Below are 25,876 nucleotides of genomic sequence, written 5' to 3' on the forward strand. Positions count from 1 at the left end.
GCCCCCCTCGCTCCCCAACATCCTGCCCGGCCCCGGCCCCAGCCCCCCAGCATCCTACCCCCCAACCCGCTATCATCCCGCCCCAGCCCTTCACCTGCCTCCCACCTCCTCCCCCGGCCCCCGCACCATTCTCCCCCCAGCCCCTTCCCCAGGTCCTCACCTGCCCCGGACCCCTCCCTGGAGCCCCAGCATCCTGCCCCCAGGCCCTCACTTACACCCTCTATCCCCCCCGCCCATCCATTACCCGGCCCCGCCTGCATGCCCCAGGATCCCGGCACCGGCCAGCGACCCCCGCCCCGCCGGGCCCAAGCGCCGCGGAGAGGTTGACAAGCGGCGGGGCCAAAGCATCTGTCTGGGCGCGCCGCCCCGTCCCGGCCCACAAAAGCGCCCTTGTGCGGCTCCCTTGTGCTCCGGCCTCAGTAATTACCGATCATCAATCAGCGTTAATCACAGCTGATTAGGCGGGAGGGGGCGGCGCCTTCCCAGGCCGGGCGCGCCAGGGGCCGGGCCCTGCCCCCCAGCGGCTAAGGGGGAACTCAGGCGTGGCGTGAGGAAGATGGATGAGTCCGGAGGGCGACACCCCGCCCCCGCCCCCTCCCCCCGCGCTGAGCCCGGCTGCGGGGAGCCTGCGAGGCGCCGCCACTCCAGTCCTCGAAGGCAGCGGGCAGGCAGCGCTGCTGGGGCGCGGGGCTAGCGGGCAGCGCAGCGCAGCGCAGCGCAGGGGAGCCCGCCAGGCGCTGCGCGCCCCGCGCCCGGGAGCCGCCGGGCGGCCCGGCAAGTTGGCGGCGGCTGCAGGCGCGGGGAGGCGGAGGCCGGTCAGCCCCGGCGGCGCCCCGCGCCCGCCCGCCATGCAGAGACCCAGCGGCCAAGGGGCCGCCTTCTCCATCGACTCGCTGATCGGGACCCCGCCGCCGCGCTCCGGCCACCTGCTCTACACCGGCTACCCCATGTTCATGCCCTACCGGCCGCTGGTGCTGCCCCCCGCGCCCCTGCAGTCCGGCCTGCCCCCGCTCGCCCCGCTCGCCTCCTTCGCCGGCCGCCTCACCAACACCTTCTGCGCCAGCCTGGGCCAGGCGGTTCCCTCCATGGTGGCGCTCACCACGGCGCTGCCCGGCTTCAGCGAGCCCCCCGACGGCTTCTACCCGGCGCAGGAGCTGCCGGCTGCGCGCCCCAACGCGGAGCCCGCCTGCAGGCGCAGCGCCGAGAGCCTGGAGGCGGACGAGCTGCCCCCGGCCCGGGACAAGGGCCCCCCAGAGCCGCCGCTGCACTTCCCGGACCCCTTCCCCGGCCTGGCAGGTAAGAGACGTTCGGGGGCGCCCATCCCTCGCCCGCGGCTGTCGGCAGAGCCGTCACCGTGGCCCGGGCTGGGTCCCGGGGAGGGGGAAGCCGGGGCTGGAGGGTCCCGTGGGGGCTGGAGGAGCGAGGGGCGGACCGGCGGCTCCGGGGCTACCCTGGGGCGGGGAGGCAGGAGGGCTTGTGCGGCGGGAGTTAGGGGGCTAGGGAGACGGGAGCATTCGGGGAGGCGCTGGGAAGGGGCGGGCGGGCTTGGAGTGGGGACGAAGGTCCGGAAGCGGCTCGGGTCGGAGCCTGGGGGAGAGGAGCAGGTGGGGAAGGGGAAGCGGGGTTGGAGAGTAAAGAGGGCGAGGAGCAGGGGCTGGAGGGAGGGGCGGGGTGTGGCGGGGCAGAGGACCCGGGGTGGGGGGCGCACAGATGCTGCAGTCGGGGCGCTGGGGACTAGAGCGCTTCTATCGCACCGAGTCACAGTTTGGTTCAATGCCCCTGCCCCCGCCCCCACGGTACAAATTGTCCCAGCTTCCCTGGAGGGGGCAGAGGGAAAGTGACGACGGGGGGTGGGATCGCTCAACGGGCAGGGCTAAGGGAGGCTGCAGGGGACGGGTTGGGGGGTGAAGGCGCGGCAGGGGGAGCCGGGCAGGGCGTGGGGCTTTCGGGGAAGTGACAGGGAGAATGGAGCCAGTTTTGGGGGGGGGGGGTGAGTGGGGCTGGGGGGGCAGAGTCGCGGGGCTGCAGGTGGAGCCGGGTTTGGTTTGGGTGCTTCGGGGGGGCTGGGTGCAGCCGCGAGGCGTGGGGCGGGAGACCGGGAGGGAGATGGCGGGGGCTGCAGAGCCAGGTAATCGTGGGAGGCCGCCGTTGGGGCAGGAATGTGGTTCCCGGCGGCGGCCCCTCCAGCTGTGCGTGGAGCCGGAGTCCCCTGTGACCGCAGCCCGGCGGGGGACTGTCGGCTCCCGGACTCCCAGCCCCGGCCGGGTGCGCAGGGGAGTCTCTCTCGCGCGCTCCCGCCCCGCCCGAGCTCCACACCAGCGGCCCGGGGCGCAGGAGTGGCCGCTGCGTGGGGAGCCGAGAGCGGCGGCCTGGGCGGACCTCCGGCTGCGGAGGAAGCGGGTGAGCGCTCCTCCCGTCGCGGGTCCCGGGCCGGCTCGGGCATCCAGCGCCGGGCTTGAGGGGACTTGTACGTGTGCGCGCCACGCGCAGGCGGCGCGGGTTCGGGGGAGCGGTCGGGGGAGGCTGCCCCCCAAAGCGCGGCGGGTCTGCGCGCTGGGGGTGTCCGGCGAGGGCGGATGCGGGGCGCGCAGGTAGCGGTGCCGGCAAAGGGGGGGTCTCCAGCCCGGGCAATGGGCGCGCGGGGGCGGGTCGGACGGGCAGGGGTGTCCGGCGCTTGCTGAGCGATCCGCGCCCCGCCATGCTGGCTTCCCTGGCCGCGGCGCTGTCCCAGGTGCTGGCGCCCGGCCGCTGGGCTCCCGGCGTGACCCGCTATCGCAGACGGCGACCCCAGCCCCCGTGTCCGTGGAGCAGCCCCCGGAGCGTGTGGGGAAGGGGGTGTCTCCAGCTGACGAGCCTCCGCGCCTCTGAAGCCCGGGGACCCCCGAAAGCTGCAGCTACTTCTGGCCAGACGCGCCCGGCCGCATCTCTGGCTCCCCAGTATGGGCGGGGGGCGGGAGGGAGTGTGCACAGGGGCTCCCCCGTTGGGCTGAACAGGCCCGGTCCCCCCAATCGCTTCTCCTCGCCCCCCCCCCCCCGGAGTAGCGCCTGGGGTGGCGCCAGACCCTGTCCCCGGTCACTGGCCCGTCCCTGGGGCCCTGGCCGCCCGCCTGCGAGTACCGGCCCTTTGCGGAGCCGCTTCTTGGCTTGGCATGGCCCTACGCGCATCCCCCCCCCCCCCCCCCCGCCAGTCCTGCCCTTCTCCGGCCTCTGCTCGGGACCCGCCCCGCCCCCACCCGCCCGGAGTTCCCCGAGTCCTGTGCGCAAATGCCAAACCCGTCCTGCGGCTGCGGCCGCGGCACCGGCCTCTCCTGCGCGACGCCCAAAGGGCCCCGATCCCCTCGGCAGCCGGGCGGGACCGGGCGGCAGCACGTAGCATCGACCCGGCACGTTGGGCAAAGCCGGGCGGCGGGGGGGGATCCACAGACCCGGCCCCTCCCGCTCGAGTCACACCGGGAGACAGACTCGCGCCAGCGCCCAGCCCCTGACGCGCCCCCGCTGCGCCCCGCGGCCCCGCTCCGCTCCGGGCGCCACCTCCCCCCTCGCGGCTGCTGAGCGCTCGGCCACTCTGTGCGCGGCAGCCAGCGGCGCCCGCCTGCCAGGGGCTGCGGGCTCAAGGGACGGGACGGGACGGGGCGAGGCCTCGGTGCCCCGCCCCGCTATGTCCCGGGAAGTGGCTCTGTGCGCCCTGTCCCCCGTGCGCTGCCCACGGCCCGGCTCCCGGGATCCTGGCAGGCGCCTTGTGCTAGTCCTCGACCCTGCCTGCGAATCCGGTCGGAGGCCCCGCGACTCCCGCTCCCTGGGCGCCGGACTGTCCTGCTTTGGCGACTTGTTGCGCTTGCTCTGCCGCCCCAGCACCGCTGGACTCCCGCAATCGGGAGCCCCCTGGACTGTCAGCCGGGCCCTGCGCGACAGAGCCGGCGCGGATCGGCCGTTTCCTTGGGAAGGAGCAGCCGGGGGAGGGGAGGGCGGTTTTCAGGCACAGGGAGGGGGGTGACAAACTGTCCCCTGGGCCGCCGAGGACGGGACAAGAAGCAAAGGGCTCAGCCGGGATCAGTGGCCTGGGGAGGCTGTGGACCCTCCCTCCCTGGGGGTATTGAAGGGCCGGTCGGACACACCTGCCAGGGATGACGGTGCTGGGCCCTGGGGTGGGCAGGGCCTGGCTGGATTCGCAGGTCTCTGCCCGGCCTAGGATTCTGACACCGGGTTCAAGTGGTGCCGGTGACGTGCTCCTGGCGGTCTCCCGGGTCCCTGCTTTAAACGGCCGATTCCGGAGGAGAGTTGTGCGGCTGCCTGTCCCGGGAGAGTCTCCGGAAAGTCTGTTCGCCAGGCTTTGTGCGCGCCGCGCGCCTTCTGACCCGGGGCCTTGGCGCTTTTGAAATGGTCAGTTCGCTTCGGCCTCTGCTGCTGCCTGGAGCCGGGCCGGGCCTGCGCGGGACCCCCGGCGTTCTCAGGACGAGAGATCGCGTCTCCGGCTTGCTTAACTGCCCGGTGGATTCCCAGGGAGCCGGGGCCCCGTTCTGCTTGCTTCTAAGGGCCGTGCCAAAGCCCAGTTGGGTTTCTACCTGGACGGGTCTCTGGCCCCATGGCTGGGCTGCCTTTGGCCAAGAGGGACCCCGCTCTGGCTCCCTGGGGGGCTAGGGATGGGCCAGCGGTGAGGCTGCACGTTGGCCCCTCTAGCTGCCACGCCTGAGTTCCCCCTTAGCCGCTGGGGGGCAGGTTTACGGGGATTTCAGCCTCCGCTGCCCTGTTGGCTTCCTCTTTGCTCCCGGCTCCCTTTGTTCCGCAGCCCCTTGGCTCACGGGCCTCTCATTGTGCCGGCTTCTCTGTAGCCTCCCTGCCCTGGCGGGGATGTTCCTGCCTCTGCAACTGACCCGGGGCCTTCCTGAACAGCTGCTTCATTCTCCTGCAACCCCCCGTCAGCGCGGCGTTGCGGGGCCCTGCCTCCGCCAGGCGCAGAGCCAAGAGCAGCACAGCCCCTCCCCTGCGTCTGGGCTCAGCGCCTACGCGCTGGGACTGCAGGCGGCCCGGAGCAGCGCCGGGTGCCACTGTCCCCTGCTGCCTTCGGGCCTGGCCCGCGGAAAGCACCGGCCCACGCTGTGTCTCTAACCACTGTGCCACGCTGCCTCTGCCCAGGGCGAGGGCAGCTGGCGCCCGGTTGAACCAGCTGTTTCCTGTGTGGCTGGTGCCCACGTCCCCTGTGCCAGGCCTCTCACCAGTGGGGGTGTGAGCCCCGCGAGGTGCTGCAGGGGGGATGAGCGGAGGTGCTGGGGTGGCGCCGGCCCCCTGAGCGCAGTGACAGCCTTGGCACCAGCCAGCCGGCTTTTAGCTCCCACCCGAAGCTGCCGAGGCCCCCGCTTTGATTCAGCCCATCCCAGCAGCTGCCTGCTCCGGTCGGTGGGCTTTCTCCTGGCCGGGAACTGTCCCATAGCGGTCACAAGCCGATGCGATGGGGCAGTGCCAGCCGCCTGCCGAAGGGCAGAGTTAAGGGTGGAAAGGAATAGCCCGTAGAGAGCCAGAGCCCCTCTCTCCGTCCAAGCCTCGGGGTTAAGATTCCACGAACAGTTCACCCTGGTCTCCCTCCCCTCCCCCCACACCGGCCAGACCGCTCTCCAGAGCACGGGTGGGGCGGTTTCACTTTCGCAGTGACCGGGCACGTGTCCTGGGGCAGGTTGTCTGGCGTGTGCTCGCTGAGGTACAGGGGTCCAGTGCCCACAATGAATGGGGCAGAAGACACGTGGCCGGGGGAGGCCTTAGTCCCGCTATCCACCGCGGACGAGAGTAAGATGTGGGCCGGCCTGTAGCATGCCGAAGCCCGGGCCGGGCGGAGCGGGAGTGGGGGCCGCCTGGCCCGGGCCGTGCGGAGCGGGAGGCGGGGGCCGCCTGGCCCGGGCCGTGCGGAGCGGGAGGCGGGGGCCGCCTGGCCCGGGCCGTGCGGAGCGGGAGGTGGGGGCCGCCTGGCCCGGGCCGTGCGGAGCGGGAGGTGGGGGCCGCCTGGCCCGGAGCGGGAGGTGGGGGCCGCCTGGCCGGGCCGTGCGGAGCGGGAGGCGGGGGCCGCCTGGCCCGGGCCGTGCGGAGCGGGAGGCGGGGGCCGCCTGGCCCGGGCCGGGCGGAGCGGGAGGCGGGGGCCGCCTGGCCCGGGCCGGGCGGAGCGGGAGGCGGGGGCCGCCTGGCCCGGGCCGTGCGGAGCGGGAGTGGGGGCCGCCTGGCCCGGGCCGTGCGGAGCGGGAGTGGGGGCCGCCTGGCCCGGGCCGTGCGGAGCGGGAGGTGGGGGCCGCCTGGCCCGGAGCGGGAGGCGGGGGCCGCCTGGCCCGGGCCGTGCGGAGCGGGAGGCGGGGGCCGCCTGGCCCGGGCCGTGCGGAGCGGGAGTGGGGGCCGCCTGGCCCGGGCCGTGCGGAGCGGGAGGTGGGGGCCGCCTGGCCCGGGCCGGGCGGAGCGGGAGGTGGGGGCCGCCTGGCCGGGCTGTGCGGAGCGGGAGGTGGGGGCCGCCTGGCCCGGGCCGTACGCAGGGCTGTGGATTGCTGGGGGGGGGGGGGGTTGTGACGACACTTCAGGGAGCCCCCGTCTGCAGCCAGGTGCGACTCGCAGGCAGTAGAATCGGGGGTTTATTTGCGTCTCAGAGATGCAGCGCAGCGCTCTCTCTATGTTGACATAGGAGCCAGTGCAGACAGCCTTAAACTTCGGGGGGGGGGGGTCACAGGGCCCTGAACCCCCCTGTCCTGGACTTAGTCTGCTCCCTTCGTGTTTCCCTCCATCAAGACTGCCCAGCCCCCAGGCCTGCCCCCCAGCCAGGTGTTGGTCTCCCCCCCCTCCCTTTGTCTCCCCCCCACTTCCCCCCCCCGCCCCGAAGAGCCTTGTTCCCTGCCCAGACTGGGCCTAGGTGTCTGGGCCAATCCACATGTGGGTGAGTTGGTGGGAATTGCAGCCCAGCGCAGGGGACCCGGGTAAAAAGCAGACTATGGCCCAGTGAGTCAGTGGGAATCGCACAGCCCAGCCCAGGGGGACCCGGGTACAGAGCAGACCCCCCCCCCCACTACGGCCCAGTGAGTCCGTGGGAATCGCACAGCCCAGCGCAGGGGACCCGGGTACAGAGCAGACCCCCCCCCCCCGGCCCAGTGAGTCCGTGGGAATCGCACAGCCCAGCGCAGGGGACCCGGGTACAGAGCAGACCCCCCCCCCCACTACGGCCCAGTGAGTCCGTGGGAATCGCACAGCCCAGCGCAGGGGACCCGGGCACAGAGCAGACCCCCCCCCCCCACTACGGCCCAGTGAGTCAGTGGGAATCGCACAGCCCAGCGCAGGGGGACCCGGGTACAGAGCAGACCCCCCCCCCCCATGGCCCAGTGAGTCCGTGGGAATCGCACAGCCCAGCCCAGGGGGACCCGGGTACAGAGCAGACCCCCCCCCCGGCCCAGTGAGTCAGTGGGAATCGCACAGCCCAGCCCAGGGGGACCCGGGTACAGAGCAGACCCCCCCCCCCCGGCCCAGTGAGTCAGTGGGAATCGCACAGCCCAGCCCAGGGGGACCCGGGTACAGAGCAGACCCCCCCCCCCCGGCCCAGTGAGTCAGTGGGAATCGCACAGCCCAGCGCAGGGGACCCGGGCACAGAGCAGACCCCCCCCACTACGGCCCAGTGAGTCCGTGGGAATCGCACAGCCCAGCGCAGGGGACCCGGGCACAGAGCAGATCCCCCCCCCCCCCCCCGGCCCAGTGAGTCCGTGGGAATCGCACAGCCCAGCACAGGGGACCCGGGTACAGAGCAGACCCCCCCCCCCCATGGCCCAGTGAGTCCGTGGGAATCGCACAGCCCAGCACAGGGGACCCGGATACAGAGCAGACCCCCCCCCCCCACTACGGCCCAGTGAGTCCGTGGGAATCGCACAGCCCAGCCCAGGGGGACCCGGGTACAGAGCAGACCCCCCCCCCCGGCCCAGTGAGTCAGTGGGAATCGCACAGCCCAGCCCAGGGGGACCCGGGTACAGAGCAGACCCCCCCCCCCCCACTACGGCCCAGTGAGTCCGTGGGAATCGCACAGCCCAGCGCAGGGGACCCGGGTACAGAGCAGACCCCCCCCCCCCTCATGGCCCAGTGAGTCCGTGGGAATCGCACAGCCCAGCGCAGGGGACCCGGGTACAGAGCAGACCCCCCCCCCCCACTACGGCCCAGTGAGTCCGTGGGAATCGCACAGCCCAGCGCAGGGGACCCGGGCACAGAGCAGACCCCCCCCCCCACTACGGCCCAGTGAGTCAGTGGGAATCGCACAGCCCAGCGCAGGGGGACCCGGGTACAGAGCAGACCCCCCCCCCCCATGGCCCAGTGAGTCCGTGGGAATCGCACAGCCCAGCCCAGGGGGACCCGGGTACAGAGCAGACCCCCCCCCCGGCCCAGTGAGTCAGTGGGAATCGCACAGCCCAGCCCAGGGGGACCCGGGTACAGAGCAGACCCCCCCCCCCGGCCCAGTGAGTCAGTGGGAATCGCACAGCCCAGCCCAGGGGGACCCGGGTACAGAGCAGACCCCCCCCCCCCGGCCCAGTGAGTCAGTGGGAATCGCACAGCCCAGCGCAGGGGACCCGGGCACAGAGCAGACCCCCCCCACTACGGCCCAGTGAGTCCGTGGGAATCGCACAGCCCAGCGCAGGGGACCCGGGCACAGAGCAGATCCCCCCCCCCCCCCCCCGGCCCAGTGAGTCCGTGGGAATCGCACAGCCCAGCACAGGGGACCCGGGTACAGAGCAGACCCCCCCCCCCCCATGGCCCAGTGAGTCCGTGGGAATCGCACAGCCCAGCACAGGGGACCCGGATACAGAGCAGACCCCCCCCCCCCACTACGGCCCAGTGAGTCCGTGGGAATCGCACAGCCCAGCCCAGGGGGACCCGGGTACAGAGCAGACCCCCCCCCCCGGCCCAGTGAGTCAGTGGGAATCGCACAGCCCAGCCCAGGGGGACCCGGGTACAGAGCAGACCCCCCCCCCCCCCACTACGGCCCAGTGAGTCCGTGGGAATCGCACAGCCCAGCGCAGGGGACCCGGGTACAGAGCAGACCCCCCCCCCCCCTCATGGCCCAGTGAGTCCGTGGGAATCGCACAGCCCAGCGCAGGGGACCCGGGTACAGAGCAGACCCCCCCCCCCATGGCCCAGTGAGTCCGTGGGAATCGCACAGCCCAGCGCAGGGGACCCGGGTACAGAGCAGACCCCCCCCCCCCATGGCCCAGTGAGTCCGTGGGAATCGCACAGCCCAGCGCAGGGGACCCGGGTACAGAGCAGACCCCCCCCCCCGGCCCAGTGAGTCCGTGGGAATCGCACAGCCCAGCGCAGGGGACCCGGGTACAGAGCAGACCCCCCCCCCCCCCACTACGGCCCAGTGAGTCCGTGGGAATCGCACAGCCCAGCGCAGGGGGACCCGGGTACAGAGCAGACCCCCCCCCCCCGGCCCAGTGAGTCCGTGGGAATCGCACAGCCCAGCGCAGGGGACCCGGGTACAGAGCAGACCCCCCCCCCCCCATGGCCCAGTGAGTCCGTGGGAATCGCACAGCCCAGCGCAGGGGACCCGGGTACAGAGCAGACCCCCCCCCCCCCGGCCCAGTGAGTCCGTGGGAATCGCACAGCCCAGCGCAGGGGGACCCGGGTACAGAGCAGACCCCCCCCCCCCCATGGCCCAGTGAGTCCGTGGGAATCGCACAGCCCAGCGCAGGGGACCCGGGCACAGAGCAGACCCCCCCCCCCCCCCCCCCCGGCCCAGTGAGTCCGTGGGAATCGCACAGCCCAGCGCAGGGGACCCGGGTACAGAGCAGACCCCCCCCCCCATAGCCCAGTGAGTCCGTGGGAATCGCACAGCCCAGCACAGGGGACCCGGGTACAGAGCAGACCCCCCCCCCCCGGCCCAGTGAGTCCGTGGGAATCGCACAGCCCAGCGCAGGGGACCCGGGTACAGAGCAGACCCCCCCCCCCCCGGCCCAGTGAGTCCGTGGGAATCACACAGCCCAGCGCAGGGGGACCCGGATACAGAGCAGACCCCCCCCCCATGGCCCAGTGAGTCCGTGGGAATCGCACAGCCCAGCCCAGGGGGACCCGGGTACAGAGCAGACCCCCCCCCCCCACTACGGCCCAGTGAGTCTGTGGGAATCGCACAGCCCAGCGCAGGGGACCCGGGTACAGAGCAGACCCCCCCCCCCCCGGCCCAGTGAGTCCGTGGGAATCGCACAGCCCAGCCCAGGGGGACCCAGGTGTGACGGCGCGTTGGGGGTCCCCCGTCTCCTGCACCCCGAAATGGCACAAACAGACTGCACCAGCCGGTGTAATAGAGGAAGTTTATTGCCTCTCCTGGGGTGTGTCTAGACTACATGCCTCCTTCGACGGAGGCATGTAGATTAGCCAGATCGGAAGAGGGAAATGAAGCCGCGATTAAAATAATCGCGGCTTCATTTAAATTTAAATGGCTGCCCCGCTCTGCCGATCAGCTGTTTGTCGGCAGATCGGGGCAGTCTGGACGCGACGTGCCGACAAAGAAGCCTTTCTTCATCGGCACAGGTAAGCCTCGTGAAACCAGGGCTTCATTTCCCTCTTCCGATCTGGCTAATCTACATGCCTCCGTCGAAGGAGGCATGTAGTCTAGACACACCCTTGGATACAGCACAGCATAGATGTAATCTGGTCACAGAGCTGGGCTGGGATGCCTCAGGCCCCCTTGAGATGGGGGAGACTGGGCCCCTAAACTCCAGTCCCTTTCCCTAGGCTGTCTCCTCCATGCTCCCAGACAGCCAGCAACCAACTAACTAACTTCCAGCCCTGCCCCCCAGCCAGGGCAGCATTCCACCTTCCTTTCTTCCTCTCCATGGGGGGTGTCTGGCCACTGGTTTGCATAGTGACTCATCCTGTTTTGCTGGGTCGTGGTCCCCACGGCAGCCAGTGGGGGTTACCCCAGAGCCAGCAGCATAGAAACCAGCCAGGTACCCCACTACGCCACAGTTCTCCCCCCTCCGAGAGCGAACTGAGCAGGGTCACTCCGCTCGTGACCTAGGGAAGTTCGGGTCCTCTGCGTGGGAACCCGCCCTGGGGACATGGGTGCTCCCCTTGACTTGGGCCTGGTGAGGCCCCACATGAGCTGGCTTCCCTCTGTCCACTCGCCGCCCCGCTCCAGGGCGACTGGCACAGGCCTGTCCTCGGGGGTCATACACACCCTTCCACTGGCCTTGATCTCTGGCCGGGGTCTCTCGGGCCGGGGCCATGAGCCCAGCGAGCCTTCTCTGGACAGCAAGGGCGGCTTCCATTCCCGATGTTCCATCCAGGGAGGACTTCCCCTCCCATAACTCTCTCAGCAAGCCCAGAGGGTCCTCTATCTGGGGTAGAGACCCCCAAGCCGCTTTCCTACTGTCTTGGGCCTTCCCGCCCCTCTGGCAGGAGTCACAGGACCGGCAGTACCGCTGCACGGCTGTAAAGATTCCCGGCCAATAGAAGTGCTGGAGCAGCCTCAGCCGGGTGCTCCGGATCCCCCGGTGGCCCCCAACGGGGACATCGTGGGCCAAATACAGCAGCTTGAGGCGATACTTTCGGGGGACGACCAGTTGCCGCTGGACCCTCCATGCCCTCGCCTTCCTGGGGAAAGCCATTCCCGGAACAGGAGTCCACGCTCCCGCAGGAATCTCTCCTGGCCACCTCTCCCCCGGGGCTGAGCTGCCCGGAGGCCAGCCTGGTCCCTCAGCCTCTGCAAGGAGGGGTCTGCCTGCACCTCAGCCTGGAATTCAGCTGCTGAGGCAGGGATCGGGACCTGTCCCCCACCTCTGCCTAGGTCCGGAGTCCCAGCCTGGCTGGACCCCGTGTCCACTGGGATGGGACCCTGAGGCTGCTGCCAGGAGTCCTTCCCTGGACCCACGTTGTCAGCACCCCGCTGGCTCTGGGTGGTGACTAGAGCCCGCTGGGATTCATGGGGCCACTCCTCTAGGTCATTCCCCATCAGCACCTCGGTGGGCAAGTGCGGGTGCACCCCCACTTCCTTGACACCTTCCTTCGCCCCCCATTTCAGATGCACCGGGGCTACAGGCACCTTAAACGGGGACCCATCTATGCCCTTCAAGGTCAGCTGCGTGTGGGGTAGTATCCAGTCTGGGGCCAGTATATCAGATCGGGCCAGCGTCACCTCCGCCCCCGTGTCCCAGAAACCTCCTACCATTCTCTTCCTACCATCCACCTCCAGGGGTATGAGGCACTCACTCTGCAGGGGCCGTCCTGCCCCCACCCGGTACACGGAGAAATCCGCCTCCTGAGAATCAGACCTCCCAGGGGAGGTGCACTGAGCATCCTTCCCCTCTCTCTGAGCTGAGGTTTGCCTGCCAGCCCCTGCTTCTGGGGCAGCCTGCCCTTCCTCCCGCCCCAGCCAGTTAACCCTGGAAAGTCCCCGGTCCTGGGACCTGGTGCACTGAGTCCTCTTGTGGCCTTTTTGCCCACAGTGATGGCAAGTTAGGCTTTGGGCTGTCTCTGTCCAGGCCCTGGCTGGTTCTCTGGGGCACAGACGACCTGTTCCTTGGTCTCGCCCCATAGTTGACTCCCTCCGTCGCTCAACCGAGATCCGGTCTCTGCGCGATTCCCTTTCTCTCCGGGACTCCCGTTCACACCCGGACCGGCTCTCCGTGAACTCATCCGCCAGCCTCCCGGCCTCCTGGGGGTTCTCTGGTCTCCGGTCCTTGAGCCACAGCCTCAGTTTGGGTGGGCACGCTTCATAGAACTGTTCCATCATGACCAGCTTGAGCAGCTCCTCTGCGCTCTGGGCTCCGACTCCAGACACCCACTTGCGGCAGTATTGCGCCAGGCGGGGGGCCAGGTCCACATAGGTCTCCCGTGGCCCTTTCTGTACCCCCCGGAACCTCTTCCTGTACATCTCGGGGGTCAGCCCGAACTTGTGCAGCAGGGCCTCCTTGACTCGGTTGTAATCCCCTGGCTGTAGGTCCTCCAGCTGACTGAGCACTCCAGCCGCCTCCTGGCTCAGTGCGGGGACGAGCTCCTGCAGCCAGTCAGCTGGGGGGAACCCGTTGCAGTCCACAGGCCCTCTCAAAGGCACTGAGGAACCCGTCTATGTCACCCATGTCCTTCAATTGGGCCACCATGGGCCTCTCCAAGCATCTGGCAGTCCTGGGACCTTGGGGCCCATCCGCATTTGGCGCAGCCGGTGCCCCGCCGGTTCTCCGCTCTGCCATGGCCAGCTCATGCTGCCGCTGCCTCTCTCGATCTTGGCGCTCCCTCTCTCGGTCCTCTACTTCCAATTCCTTGATCCGCAGCTGGATCTCCAGCCGCCGTAGCTCCGCTGGGCTGGCCCCTGCCCTAGATGGGTTATGACTTGCAGGCCTCCCGGGAGACGCTGTCTCATCTCTCCGTTGGGTTCCAGCACTCCTCCCCCTCTCTGAGCCTGACACACTCTCAGGGGGGGGTCTGGCTGCTTCCCCTGGGGACAAGATCCTGGCCCTGTGGCTGGTCATTCTCTTCCAGCTGGGCAATCAGCTGGGCCTTGGTTGCTTTCCGCACAGGCAAGCCCCTCTCTCTGCACAGCCCCACCAGCTCTGCCTTCAAGAGTCGGGCGTAGGCCATCTGCCCGCTGGTCCCCTTGGTGCAGACTCACCAGTCTAGTGCTGCAGCGCCCCACGATTCCCCGGAACCGCTTCGCTCTGCCTCAAGCATGCCTGGCTCCAGGGCTCTTGCTTCTACTGTGCCTTGTCGCTCGCCGCTGGAAGCTCCATCCACGGGGTGCAGTGCATCCCACTTCTGACACCAGTGTGATGGCGCGTTGGGGGTCCCCCGTCTCCTGCACCCCGAAATGGCACAAACAGACTGCACCAGCCAGTGTAATAGAGGAAGTTTATTGCCTCTCCTGGATACAGCACAGCATAGATGTAATCTGGTTACAGAGCTGGGCTGGGATGCCTCAGGCCCCCTTGAGATGGGGGAGACTGGGCCCCTAAACTCCAGTCCCTTTCCCTAGGCTCTCCTCCATGCTCCCAGACAGCCAGCAACCAACTAACTAACTTCCAGCCCTGCCCCCCAGCCAGGGCAGCATCCACCTTCCTTTGTTCCTCTCCATGGGGGGTGTCTGGTCACTGGTTTGCATAGTGACTCATCCTGTTTTGCTGGGTCGTGGTCCCCACGGCAGCCAGTGGGGGTTACCCCAGAGCCAGCAGCATAGAAACCAGCCAGGTACCCCCACTACACCACACCGGGTACAGAGCAGCCCCTCCTCCCCACTATAGCCCAGTGAGTCAGTGGGAATCGCACAGCCCAGCCCAGGGGGACCCGGGCACAGAGCAGCCCCCCCCCCATGTCACAGGGGTAGGGGCTGCCCAGCGTGTAGCATGCTGAGGGCCATGTATTGCAGAGGGGAGGGAGGGATCTGGCCTGTGGGTTGCAGAGTGTGGTAGAGAATCGTAGAGCTGGAAGAGACCTCAGGAGGTCAAGTCCAGTCCCCTGCCCAGTCCCAACTCAATCAACCAAGCCAGGGCTGTGTCCAGCCGAGACTTAAACACCTCTAGGGACAGAGACTCCCCCCCTCTCTAGGGAACCCATTCCAGCACTTCCCACCCTCCTAGGGAAATAGTTTTTCCTAATATCCAACCTGGACCTCTCCCACCACAACTTGAGCCCATTGCTCCTTGTTCTGCATCTGTCACCACTGAGAACAGCCTCTCTCCAGCCTCTTTGGAACCTCCCTTCAGGAAGTTGAAGGCTGCTCTCAAATCCCCCCTCACTCTTCTCTTCTGCAGACTAAACAGACCCAACTCCCTCAGCCTCTCCTCATAAGTCATATGCTCCAGCCCCCTAATCATTTTGGTTGCCTCCGCTGGACCCTCTTCAATGCGGCCACATCCTTTCTGTAGTGGGGGGCCCAGAACTGGACACAATACTCCAGATGTGGCCTCACCAACGCTGAATAAAGGGGAATAATGACATCTCTGGATCTGCTGGCAATGCTCCTCTTAATGCAACCTAATATGCCATTAGCCTTCCTGGCTACAAGGGCGCCCTGTTGACTCGTGACGTAGTGGGGGGTGTCTGCTCTGTGACCCGGGCCCCTGCGCGGTGATGGGAGATTCTCACTGACTCCCAAATGTGGATTAACCCGACACCCAGGCTCAGCCGCCCAGGAAGAGACAGAGGGAGGAAGGTGGAGACCAGCCCCTGGCTGGGGGGCAGGGCTGGAAGGGAGTTTTAGTTACTGGCTGGAATGATGGAGGAAGCAGCCTAAGCAAGGGGCTGGGATTTAGGGGCCCAGTCCCCCCATCTCCAGGGGGCGGAGGCATCCTAGGCCTGCCCTGGAACCAGATTACATCTGTGCTGGGCTGTACCCTGGAGAAGCAATAAACTCCCTGTTCTACTGGCTGGGGGAGTCTGTCCGTGCCATTACGGGGGTGCAGGAGACGGGGGACCCCCGACACGCCACTACAGTCATATCCAGCTTCTCATCCACTGTAACCCCCACGTCCTTTTCTGCAGAACTGCTACTTAGCCAGTTGGTCCCCAGCCTGTACCAATGCTTGGGATTCTCCTGTCCCACGGGCAGGACTCTGCACTTGTCCTTTTTGAACCTCATTAGATTTCTTTCGGCCCAATCCTCTAATCCGTCCAGGTCACTCTGGACCCTGTCCCTGCCCTCCAGCGTATCTACCTCTCCCCCCAGCTTAGTGTCATCCGCAAACTTGCTGAGGGTGCAATCCATCCCCTCCTCCAGGTCATTAATAAAGATATTGAACAAAACTGGTCCTAGACCCGAACCTTGGGGCACTCTGCTAGAAACTGACCCCCATCCTGACATCGAGCCGTTGATTGCTACTCGCTGGGCCCAGCCTTCTAGCCAGCTTTCTATCCATCTTACCGTCCATTTATCCAATCCACAATCCCTTAACCTGCTGGCAAGAATATTGTGGGAGACCGTATCAAAAGCCTTGCTAAAGTCAAGGTCTATCACATCCACTGACTTTCCCACGTCCACAGAGCCAGTTACCTCAGCATAGAAACTAATCAGATTGGTCAGGCACGACTTGCCCTTTGTGAATCCATGCTGACTATTCCTGATCACCTTCCCCTCTTCCAAGTGCTTCAGAATGGATTCCTTAAGGATCCCTCCGTGATTCTTCCAGGGACTGAGGTAAGGCTGACCGGTCTGTAGTTCCCTGGATCGTCCTCCTCCCCTTTATTGAAGATGGGCACTACCTTTGCCTTTCTCCAATCCTGCGGGACCTCTCCCAATCCCTGCACGGTGGGGCCGCCTCGCCTTGCTGCCAGGTAACCTGTGCGTTCTTGGCGAAGGAGAGCTTCCCCTCTGGAGCGGGTGGCTCACGTAGCTGGCGGTTCTGGCTACACGGACCTCATGAGACATTGAGGGGGCAGAGGCAGGCGGGCGGGGAAGGAGACTCGTGCCGAGGAGGGGGGAAAGTGGCAGGTCGTGGGTACTTTTGCTGTGGGCTCTCAGCCAGGTAATGGGGCTGCTGGGGAAAGGCGCTACAAGCAGTGGGTGACATGGTCGCTGTTCTGTGGGGTTGTTGGGGGGGGGCGCTACAAGCAGTGGGTGACATGGTCGCTGTTCTGTGGGGCTGTTGGGGGGGGGCGCTACAAGCAGTGGGTGACATGACCACTGTTCTGTGGGGCTGTTGGGGGGGCGCTACAAGCAGTGGGTGACATGGCCACTGTTCTGTGGGGCTGTTGGGGGGAGGCGCTACAAGCAGTGGGTGACATGACCACTGTTCTGTGGGGCTGTTGGGGGGAGGCACTACAAGCAGTGGGTGACATGGCCACTGTTCTGTGGGGCTGTTGGGGGGAGGCACTACAAGCAGTGGGTGACATGGTCGCTGTTCTGTGGGGCTGTTGGGGGGAGGTGCTACAAGCAGTGGGTGACATGGCCACTGTACTGTGGGGCTGTTGGGGGGGGCGCTACAAGCAGTGGGTGACATGACCACTGTTCTGTGGGGCTGTTGGGGGGGCGCTACAAGCAGTGGGTGACATGGCCACTGTTCTGTGGGGCTGTTGGGGGGAGGCGCTACAAGCAGTGGGTGACATGGTCGCTGTTCTGTGGGGCTGTTGGGGGGAGGCGCTACAAGCAGTGGGTGACATGACCACTGTTCTGTGGGGCTGCTGGGGAAAGGCGCTACAAGCAGTGGGTGACATGACCACTGTTCTGTGGGGCTGCTGGGGAAAGGCGCTACAAGCAGTGGGTGACATGACCACTGTTCTGTGGGGCTGTTGGGGGGAGGCGCTACAAGCAGTGGGTGACATGGCCACTGTTCTGTGGAGCTGTTGGGGGGAGGTGCTACAAGCAGTGGGTGACATGACCACTGTTCTGTGGGGCTGTTGGGGGGGCGCTACAAGCAGTGGGTGACATGGCCACTGTTCTGTGGGGCTGTTGGGGGGGCGCTACAAGCAGTGGGTGACATGACCACTGTTCTGTGGGGCTGTTGGGGGGGCGCTACAAGCAGTGGGTGACATGGTCACTGTTCTGTGGGGCTGTTGGGGGGGCGCTACAAGCAGTGGGTGACATGACCACTGTTCTGTGGGGCTGTTGGGGGGAGGCGCTACAAGCAGTGGGTGACATGACCACTGTTCTGTGGGGCTATTGGGGGGGCGCTACAAGCAGTGGGTGACATGGTCGCTGTTCTGTGGGGCTGTTGGGGGGAGGCGCTACAAGCAGTGGGTGACATGACCACTGTTCTGTGGGGCTGTTGGGGGGAGGCGCTACAAGCAGTGGGTGACATGACCACTGTCCTGTGGGGCTGTTGGGGGGGCGCTACAAGCAGTGGGTGACATGACCACTGTTCTGTGGGGCTGTTGGGGGGAGGCGCTACAAGCAGTGGGTGACATGACCACTGTTCTGTGGGGCTGTTGGGGAAAGGCGCTACAAGCAGTGGGTGACATGACCACTGTCCTGTGGGGCTGTTGGGGGGGCGCTACAAGCAGTGGGTGACATGACCACTGTTCTGTGGGGCTGTTGGGGGGAGGCGCTACAAGCAGTGGGTGACATGACCACTGTTCTGTGGGGCTATTGGGGGGGCGCTACAAGCAGTGGGTGACATGGTCGCTGTTCTGTGGGGCTGTTGGGGGGAGGCGCTACAAGCAGTGGGTGACATGGCCACTGTTCTGTGGGGTTGTTGGGGGGAGGCGCTACAAGCAGTGGGTGACATGGCCACTGTTCTGTGGGGCTGCTGGGGAAAGGCGCTACAAGCAGTGGGTGACATGGTCGCTGTTCTGTGGGGCTGTTGGGGGGGGCGCTACAAGCAGTGGGTGACATGACCACTGTTCTGTGGGGCTATTGGGGGGGCGCTACAAGCAGTGGGTGACATGACCACTGTTCTGTGGGGCTATTGGGGGGGCGCTACAAGCAGTGGGTGACATGGTCGCTGTTCTGTGGGGCTGTTGGGGGGAGGCGCTACAAGCAGTGGGTGACATGACCACTGTTCTGTGGGGCTGTTCGGGGGCGCTACAAGCAGTGGGTGACATGGCCACTGTTCTGTGGGGTTGTTGGGGGGAGGCGCTACAAGCAGTGGGTGACATGACCACTGTTCTGTGGGGCTATTGGGGGGGCGCTACAAGCAGTGGGTGACATGGTCGCTGTTCTGTGGGGCTGCTGGGGAAAGGCGCTACAAGCAGTGGGTGACATGACCACTGTTCTGTGGGGCTATTGGGGGGGCGCTACAAGCAGTGGGTGACATGGTCGCTGTTCTGTGGGGCTGTTGGGGGGAGGCGCTACAAGCAGTGGGTGACATGACCACTGTTCTGTGGGGCTGTTCGGGGGCGCTACAAGCAGTGGGTGACATGGCCACTGTTCTGTGGGGTTGTTGGGGGGAGGCGCTACAAGCAGTGGGTGACATGGTCGCTGTTCTGTGGGGCTGTTGGGGGGGGCGCTACAAGCAGTGGGTGACATGACCGCTGTTCTGTGGGGCTGTTGGGGGGAGGCGCTACAAGCAGTGGGTGACATGACCACTGTTCTGTGGGGCTGTTGGGGGGAGGCGCTACAAGCAGTGGGTGACATGGCCACTGTTCTGTGGGGCTGTTGGGGGGAGGCGCTACAAGCAGTGGGTGACATGGTCGCTGTTCTGTGGGGCTGTTGGGGAAAGGCGCTACAAGCAGTGGGTGACATGGCCACTGTTCTGTGGGGCTGTTGGGGGGAGGTGCTACAAGCAGTGGGTGACATGACCACTGTTCTGTGGGGCTGCTGGGGAAAGGCGCTACAAGCAGTGGGTGACATGACCACTGTTCTGTGGGGCTGTTGGGGGAGGCGCTACAAGCAGTGGGTGACATGACCACTGTTCTGTGGGGCTGTTGGGGGGAGGCGCTACAAGCAGTGGGTGACATGGCCACTGTTCTGTGGGGCTGTTGGGGGGGGCGCTACAAGCAGTGGGTGACATGACCGCTGTTCTGTGGGGCTGTTGGGGGGAGGCGCTACAAGCAGTGTGTGACATGGCCACTGTTCTGTGGGGCTGTTGGGGGGGGGGGCGCTACAAGCAGTGGGTGACATGGCCACTGTTCTGTGGGGCTGTTGGGGGGGCGCTACAAGCAGTGGGTGACATGACCACTGTTCTGTGGGGCTGTTGGGGGGGCGCTACAAGCAATGGGTGACATGACCACTGTTCTGTGGGGCTGTTGGGGGGGCGCTACAAGCAGTGGGTGACATGACCACTGTTCTGTGGGGCTGTTGGGGGGAGGCGCTACAAGCAGTGGGTGACATGGTCGCTGTTCTGTGGGGCTGTTGGGGGGGCGCGACAAGCAGTGGGTGACATGGTCGCTGTTCTGTGGGGCTGTTGGGGGGGCGCTACAAGCAGTGGGTGACGTGACTGGGTGTAACCCCCCCCCCAGGCAGATTTGAACCTGGGTCCTTTGGAGCTGAGTGGAGGAGCTGCTACCCTCTGAGCTCAAAGCCAGCTGGCTCCCAGCCCAGGCTGTAGAGGTCTCTTCTTAGCTGTTGCTGTGGTCTAGGTGCCACCATGCAGGACAGTGAACCACACTGGGTGTGGGGGGTGTGACGGCGCGTTGGGGTTTTCCCGTTTCTTGCCCCCCGCAGTGGCACGAACAGACTCCACCAGCCAGTAGAACAGAGGGAGTTTATTGCTTCTCCAGGAAACAGCCCAGCACAGATGTCATCTGATTCCAGGGCCAGGCCCAGGATGCCTCAGCCCCCCTTGAGCTGGGGGAGACTGGGCCCCTAAATTCCAGCCCCTTTCCCTAGGCTGTCTCCTCCATGCTCCCAGACAGAAACTAAACTAACTCCCTTCCAGCCCTGCCTCCAGCCAGGGCTCCACTCCCCTTCTTCCCATTGTTCTGCTCCCTGGGAGGTAACTCGTCAGACAGGTTCCGAGCCCCCTTGCATAATGACTCATCCCCTGCCCTGCTGGGCCGTGCTGCAGCCAGTGGAGGTCACTCACAACCCACTGCCCAGCATAGCAACCAGCAAGGTACCCCCCACTACGTCACAGGGGGTTACACTGGCAGTTTGGTGGGCCCTGGCAGTGGGGAATGGGCTAGCCCCACTGACTGTGTCGGGGGGTTGCGTGTGGGTTGAGTGGCTCCTACCCCCATCCACAGGGTGTTGCTGAATCGCTGCCCTGGCACCGCGCGCCCGGCCGCAGGCTGCAAGCCGGAGCTCGGCCGTACTCGTGGGGCATGGGAATATCCCAGGCTTCATTTGCATCTTGCCGGGCGCCACCATTTTTAAATCCCCTCTAGTGCGGACTCCGTGCCCGCGGCTACACACGGCACGGAGTAGGTAGTTCGAATTAGGCTTTCTAATTCTAACTACCGTTACACCTCGTTCCTCGTTCGAACTAGGGTGGTAGTGTAGACATACCCTCACACACCCCAGTGTTCCCTGTGCCCCCCAGCCCCCTCACACAGGGGAGAGGTTATAACCCATCCCCCACCTCCCCTCAGACACCCCAGTGCTCCCTGTGCCCCCCAGCCCCCTCACACAGGGGAGAGGTTATAACCCATCCCCCACCTCCCCTCAGACACCCCAGTGCTCCCTGTGCCCCCCAGCCCCCTCACACAGGGGAGAGGTTATAACCCATCCCCCACCTCCCCTCACACACCCCAGTGTTCCCTGTGCCCCCCAGCCCCCTCACACAGGGGAGAGGTTATAACCCATCCCCCACCTCCCCTCAGACACCCCAGTGTTCCCTGTGCCCCCCAGCCCCCCTTACACAGGGGAGAGGTTATAACCCATCCCCCCACCTCCCCTCACACACCCCAGTGCTCCCTGTGCCCCCCAGCCCCCTCACACAGGGGAGAGGTTATAACCCATCCCCCACCTCCCCTCAGACACCCCAGTGCTCCCTGTGCCCCCCAGCCCCCTCACACAGGGGAGAGGTTATAACCCATCCCCCACCTCCCCTCAGACACCCCAGTGCTCCCTGTGCCCCCCAGCCCCCTCACACAGGGGAGAGGTTATAACCCATCCCCCACCTCCCCTCAGACACCCCAGTGTTCCCTGTGCCCCCCAGCCCCCTCACACAGGGGAGAGGTTATAACCCATCCCCCACCTCCCCTCAGACACCCCAGTGCTCCCTGTGCCCCCCAGCCCCCTCACACAGGGGAGAGGTTATAACCCATCCCCCACCTCCCCTCAGACACCCCAGTGCTCCCTGTGTCCCCCCAGCCCCCTCACACAGGGGAGAGGTTATAACCCATCCCCCACCTCCCCTCAGACACCCCAGTGCTCCCTGTGCCCCCCAGCCCCCTCACACAGGGGAGAGGTTATAACCCATCCCCCACCTCCCCTCAGACACCCCAGTGCTCCCTGTGCCCCCCAGCCCCCCTTACACAGGGGAGAGGTTATAACCCATCCCCCACCTCCCCTCACACACCCCAGTGCTCCCTGTGCCCCCCAGCCCCCCTTACACAGGGGAGAGGTTATAACCCATCCCCCACCTCCCCTCAGACACCCCAGTGCTCCCTGTGCCCCCCCAGCCCCCCTCACACAGGGGAGAGGTTATAACCCATCCCCCACCTCCCCTCAGACACCCCAGTGCTCCCTGTGCCCCCCAGCCCCCCTTACACAGGGGAGAGGTTATAACCCATCCCCCACCTCCCCTCAGACACCCCAGTGCTCCCTGTGCCCCCCAGCCCCCTCACACAGGGGAGAGGTTATAACCCATCCCCCACCTCCGAATAGGTTCTCCTAGTCCCAAGGGACCAGCCCCAGCCCCAGCGCGATTTCTACCTCCACTCTCACGCAAAGAGCCCGCTGGGCCGGTCCTTAGCATCTGCACTTTTACAGGTTCTTGATAAAAGAAAGGGAAGTTGAGGATGAAGTGACAGACCCCAGTTGCAAAGCTGGTAGCAGAGATGGACTAATCCGCTGGCTTAGACCGCGGCTCCGGCACGCCCCTGCTGCTGGGATGGGCCACTAGTCCTTTCAGGGGCCAGCTCGTAGCCTGATGACAGAGCCCCTGTCTGAGCCGTGTGTGGGAATCCCACGGCGCTCGGGTGGAGTGTGGAGTCCCGTGGGCCTGTCTCCTATCCAGGCAGGCTCAGTTCTTGGTGGGTGGAGCCAGGGCCCATGTTGCGGCTCGAGGGTTTGCAGGAGAGTCCGGGCACCTGCCCCACGCTGACCGTGTCTCACTGGGCCGATCAGCGCTCGAGCGCGTCGTGGGGGTCCTGTGGCTCCCTGTCACTGGGGGGTGAAGCCCCGGCAGGACAAGCCAGTCAGGGCTGGTGCACGTGGCTCTGGGACACCCTGCGTGTCTAGGGCTCCGTCTGCGCCGCTTGCTCTCTGTAGCATGGTACTGTCCAGCTCATTCCCAGGCTGCTTCTGTCCGCCCCCCACCCACAATGGAATGGGTCCGCACCCGCTTCCCGCTGAGCGGCAGGGCCGGAGCCACGCTGGGGCGGGGGCAGGGTGGCGAAGGGTGGTGCTCTTTCCTTGCCCCCGTGGGGCTGGCTCCAGGCGCTGCCACACCCCACCTCCAGATCTGCTGGGTCTCGCCCCCAGGGAACTGCCCTGTGGCTAATGCTGGCTGGGTGCCTCCTGGAACTTCAGCCAGGCTGCCGGGGCTGGGGCAGAGTATGCCCAGCCGCCCCACTGCAGCCGTGGGCAGAGCTGTGAGGCCATAGGCGCTGCAGTGACTCCATGGGGAAAGAGAGTGTCCCTGCCCCCCGAGCGCACTCACTGCAGACCCCCCACTCCAAGCAGGTTCATTGGGCGAGCCCCCCAGCAGCTGAGTCTGGGCTGGAGCCTGGCGACTTCTGGGCAGATGCAAGGGTGGGAATCAAACTCAGCAATTGTCCCTCATCTTTCCCTCCTCCCGGCTGGGCGGGCGGGGGAGCCAGCGACGGAGCCAAGTGCGGACAAGGTACTGTTGTCTTCACTGGGGAGAACACGGGGGGTCCCTTGCCCTCGGGGCCCCTGGGCAGGTGAGCTCTGAGCTGGGGGTGCCCTCAGGATTTCTAGCAGGCCCCCCACGCTCGCTGGCCCCCTGTCCCGGAGCCTGGCTAACACTCTCTCTCGGCTGCAGATGGCAAGGCCTACAGCTCGGACGAGGAGAAGCTGGAGGTGAAGTCGGCCGCAACGCCCAGCAGTGAGCGGGAAGAAGAGAGCTCGGCGCCAGACAGCGAGGACGAGAGCTTCCTGGACGGCAGCAGCGCCGGCTGCCTGGGGCCCAAGGCCAAGCCCAAGGGCAGCTCCGGGGGCGAGCAGGCGCCCCCCGGCTCCAACCCAGGGAAGAGCCGCCGGAGGCGCACGGCCTTCACCAGCGAGCAGCTGCTGGAGCTGGAGAAGGAGTTCCACTGCAAGAAGTACCTGAGCCTGACGGAGCGCTCGCAGATCGCCCACGCCCTCAAGCTCAGCGAGGTGCAGGTCAAGATCTGGTTCCAGAACCGCCGCGCCAAGTGGAAACGCATCAAAGCCGGCAACGTCAACAACCGCTCCGGCGAGCCCGTCCGCAACCCCAAGATCGTGGTGCCCATCCCAGTGCATGTCAACAGGTTCGCCGTGCGCAGCCAGCACCAGCAGCTGGAGCAGGGCAGCCGGCCCTAGCCCGCTCCGGCGCCGCTCAGAATGCCCCGGGCCCCTGGCTGCCCGCTCCGGCGCCGCTCAGAACCTCTGTGGGGGGAGAGCTCCCTGGGCCCCTGGCTGCCCATTCTGGTGCCGCTCGGAATGCCCTGGGCCCCTGGCTGCCCGCTCCGGCACCACCCGGAATGCCCCGGGCCCCTGGCTGCCCGCCCCGGGCCCCTGGCTGCCCGCTCCGGCACCGCTCGGAATGCCCCGGGCCCCTGGCTGCCCGCTCCGGCGCCGCTCGGAATGCCCTGGGCCCCTGGCTGCCCGCTCCGGGACCGCTCGGAATGCCCCGGGTCCCTGGCTGCCCGCTCCGGCACCACCCGGAATGCCCCGGGCCCCTGGCTGCCTGCCCCGGGCCCCTGGCTGCCCGCTCCGGCACCGCTCGGAATGCCCCGGGCCCCTGGCTGCCCGCTCCGGCGCCGCTCGGAATGCCCCGGGCCCCTGGCTGCCCGCTCCGGCACCACTCGGAATGCCCCAGGCCCCTGGCTGCCTACTACAGGCTCCGTGGATGGTGCAGGGGCTTGCCATGCATGGACCAGGCGGGTACTGGACTGGCCCAAGACCTCGCTTCAGGTGCTGCAGCAAAGGGAGACGCCCAGGGAAGACCCTTGTGCTGTGGGGGCGTTTTAACGGTTTGTGCTCCAGCCGCTGCTCACAGCCCCCTCTGTAAATATCCCTTATTTATTCTGTGTAAAGTCTGTACATAGGGACGCGGTGTGTCCGCCCACTGGTCGGGGGAGAGCAGGAAGGGATCTGGCTGGCGCTGGGCTCGGCTCGTACCCAACCTAGGGCTGCTGGGTGCAGAGCTCACTCTGGGGTCTCCGGGCCCCTCCTCCCGGCAGCGGGGTGGGGTGCCCATGTGCTCTCTCCCTGTGCGTGAGTGTCGCTGTGACTGGCTGCATCTGTGCCCTGCCATGTATAGTCGTGAGCTCAATAAATTATTTTCTATGAAAGGAAACGTGGCTCTTCCCTGCCCGGAGCGCCGGGGCCCTGCGGGAATCGGGTCTTGGCCAAGCCCGTGCGCTGGCAGTGCCCCATGGGACCCCGGCAGGGCCGTGTGCAAGGGGCTCGGCCTGGGCCGGTCTCAGCTGTGTGCGCAGCCGTAGGCCAAGAGCACGGCCTGGCTATTTCTCATGGGATGTGGGGCTGAGGCCAGTGCAGGTGCTGTGAAGCGGGTGGGTGGCTGTGGGGGGCAATAGACAGGCCACATACCCCGGGCCACCAGATCCGAGGGGCCTTGAATGCATCTCGGCACGAGGTCTCTGGAAACGGGGTCCCTGTTCACCCGCACCAGGTTCCCAAGGGCCATGCTGGATCCTGTCCCTGCCACAGTTAAATGGGGGGGAGGTGGGGACAGTTCTGGGGCAGCTCAATGGTCCCCAAAGGGGTTGGGCCACGCACTGGCGATTGCTTGCCAAAGGGGCTGGTCCAGGTGGAACCCGCCGAGGGTGGAGTCCTGGGACCCTGCTAGGCAGGCAGCTCGCCGGTCAGCCTGGGGGCTACCCCGCTACAGCGGCCTGGGACTGTTCCGGGACCCTGCTAGGCAGGCAGCTCGCCGGTCAGCCTGGGGGCTACCCCGCTACAGCGGCCTGGGACCGTTCCGGGACCCTGCTAGGCAGGCAGCTCGCCGGTCAGCCTGGGGGCTACCCCGCTACAGCGGCCTGGGACCGTTCCGGGACCCTGCTAGGCAGGCAGCTCGCCGGTCAGCCTGGGGGCTACCCCGCTACAGCGGCCTGGGACCGTTCCGGGACCCTGCTAGGCAGGCAGCTCGCCGGTCAGCCTGGGGGCTACCCCGCTACAGCGGCCTGGGACCGTTCCGGGACCCTGCTAGGCAGGCAGCTCGCCGGTCAGCCTGGGGGCTAC

The 25,876-nt window shown here is 66.7% G+C and overlaps 1 protein-coding gene across 1 annotated transcript; it reads left to right on the plus strand.

Annotated features, from left to right (window-relative positions):
• The first annotated feature begins 441 nt into the window (after positions 1-441).
• GBX1 (gastrulation brain homeobox 1) lies at positions 442-24,980 on the plus strand. Its single transcript, XM_075917560.1, has 2 exons — positions 442-1,296; positions 23,472-24,980. The coding sequence occupies exons 1-2, from the start codon at positions 561-563 to the stop codon at positions 23,990-23,992; spliced, it is 1,257 nt and encodes a 418-aa protein (XP_075773675.1). The 5' UTR covers positions 442-560; the 3' UTR covers positions 23,993-24,980.
• The last annotated feature ends 896 nt before the right edge of the window (positions 24,981-25,876 follow it).

This window comes from Pelodiscus sinensis, unplaced genomic scaffold (assembly GCF_049634645.1).
Source record: "Pelodiscus sinensis isolate JC-2024 unplaced genomic scaffold, ASM4963464v1 ctg63, whole genome shotgun sequence".
NCBI classification, from domain to species: Eukaryota; Metazoa; Chordata; order Testudines; family Trionychidae; genus Pelodiscus; species Pelodiscus sinensis.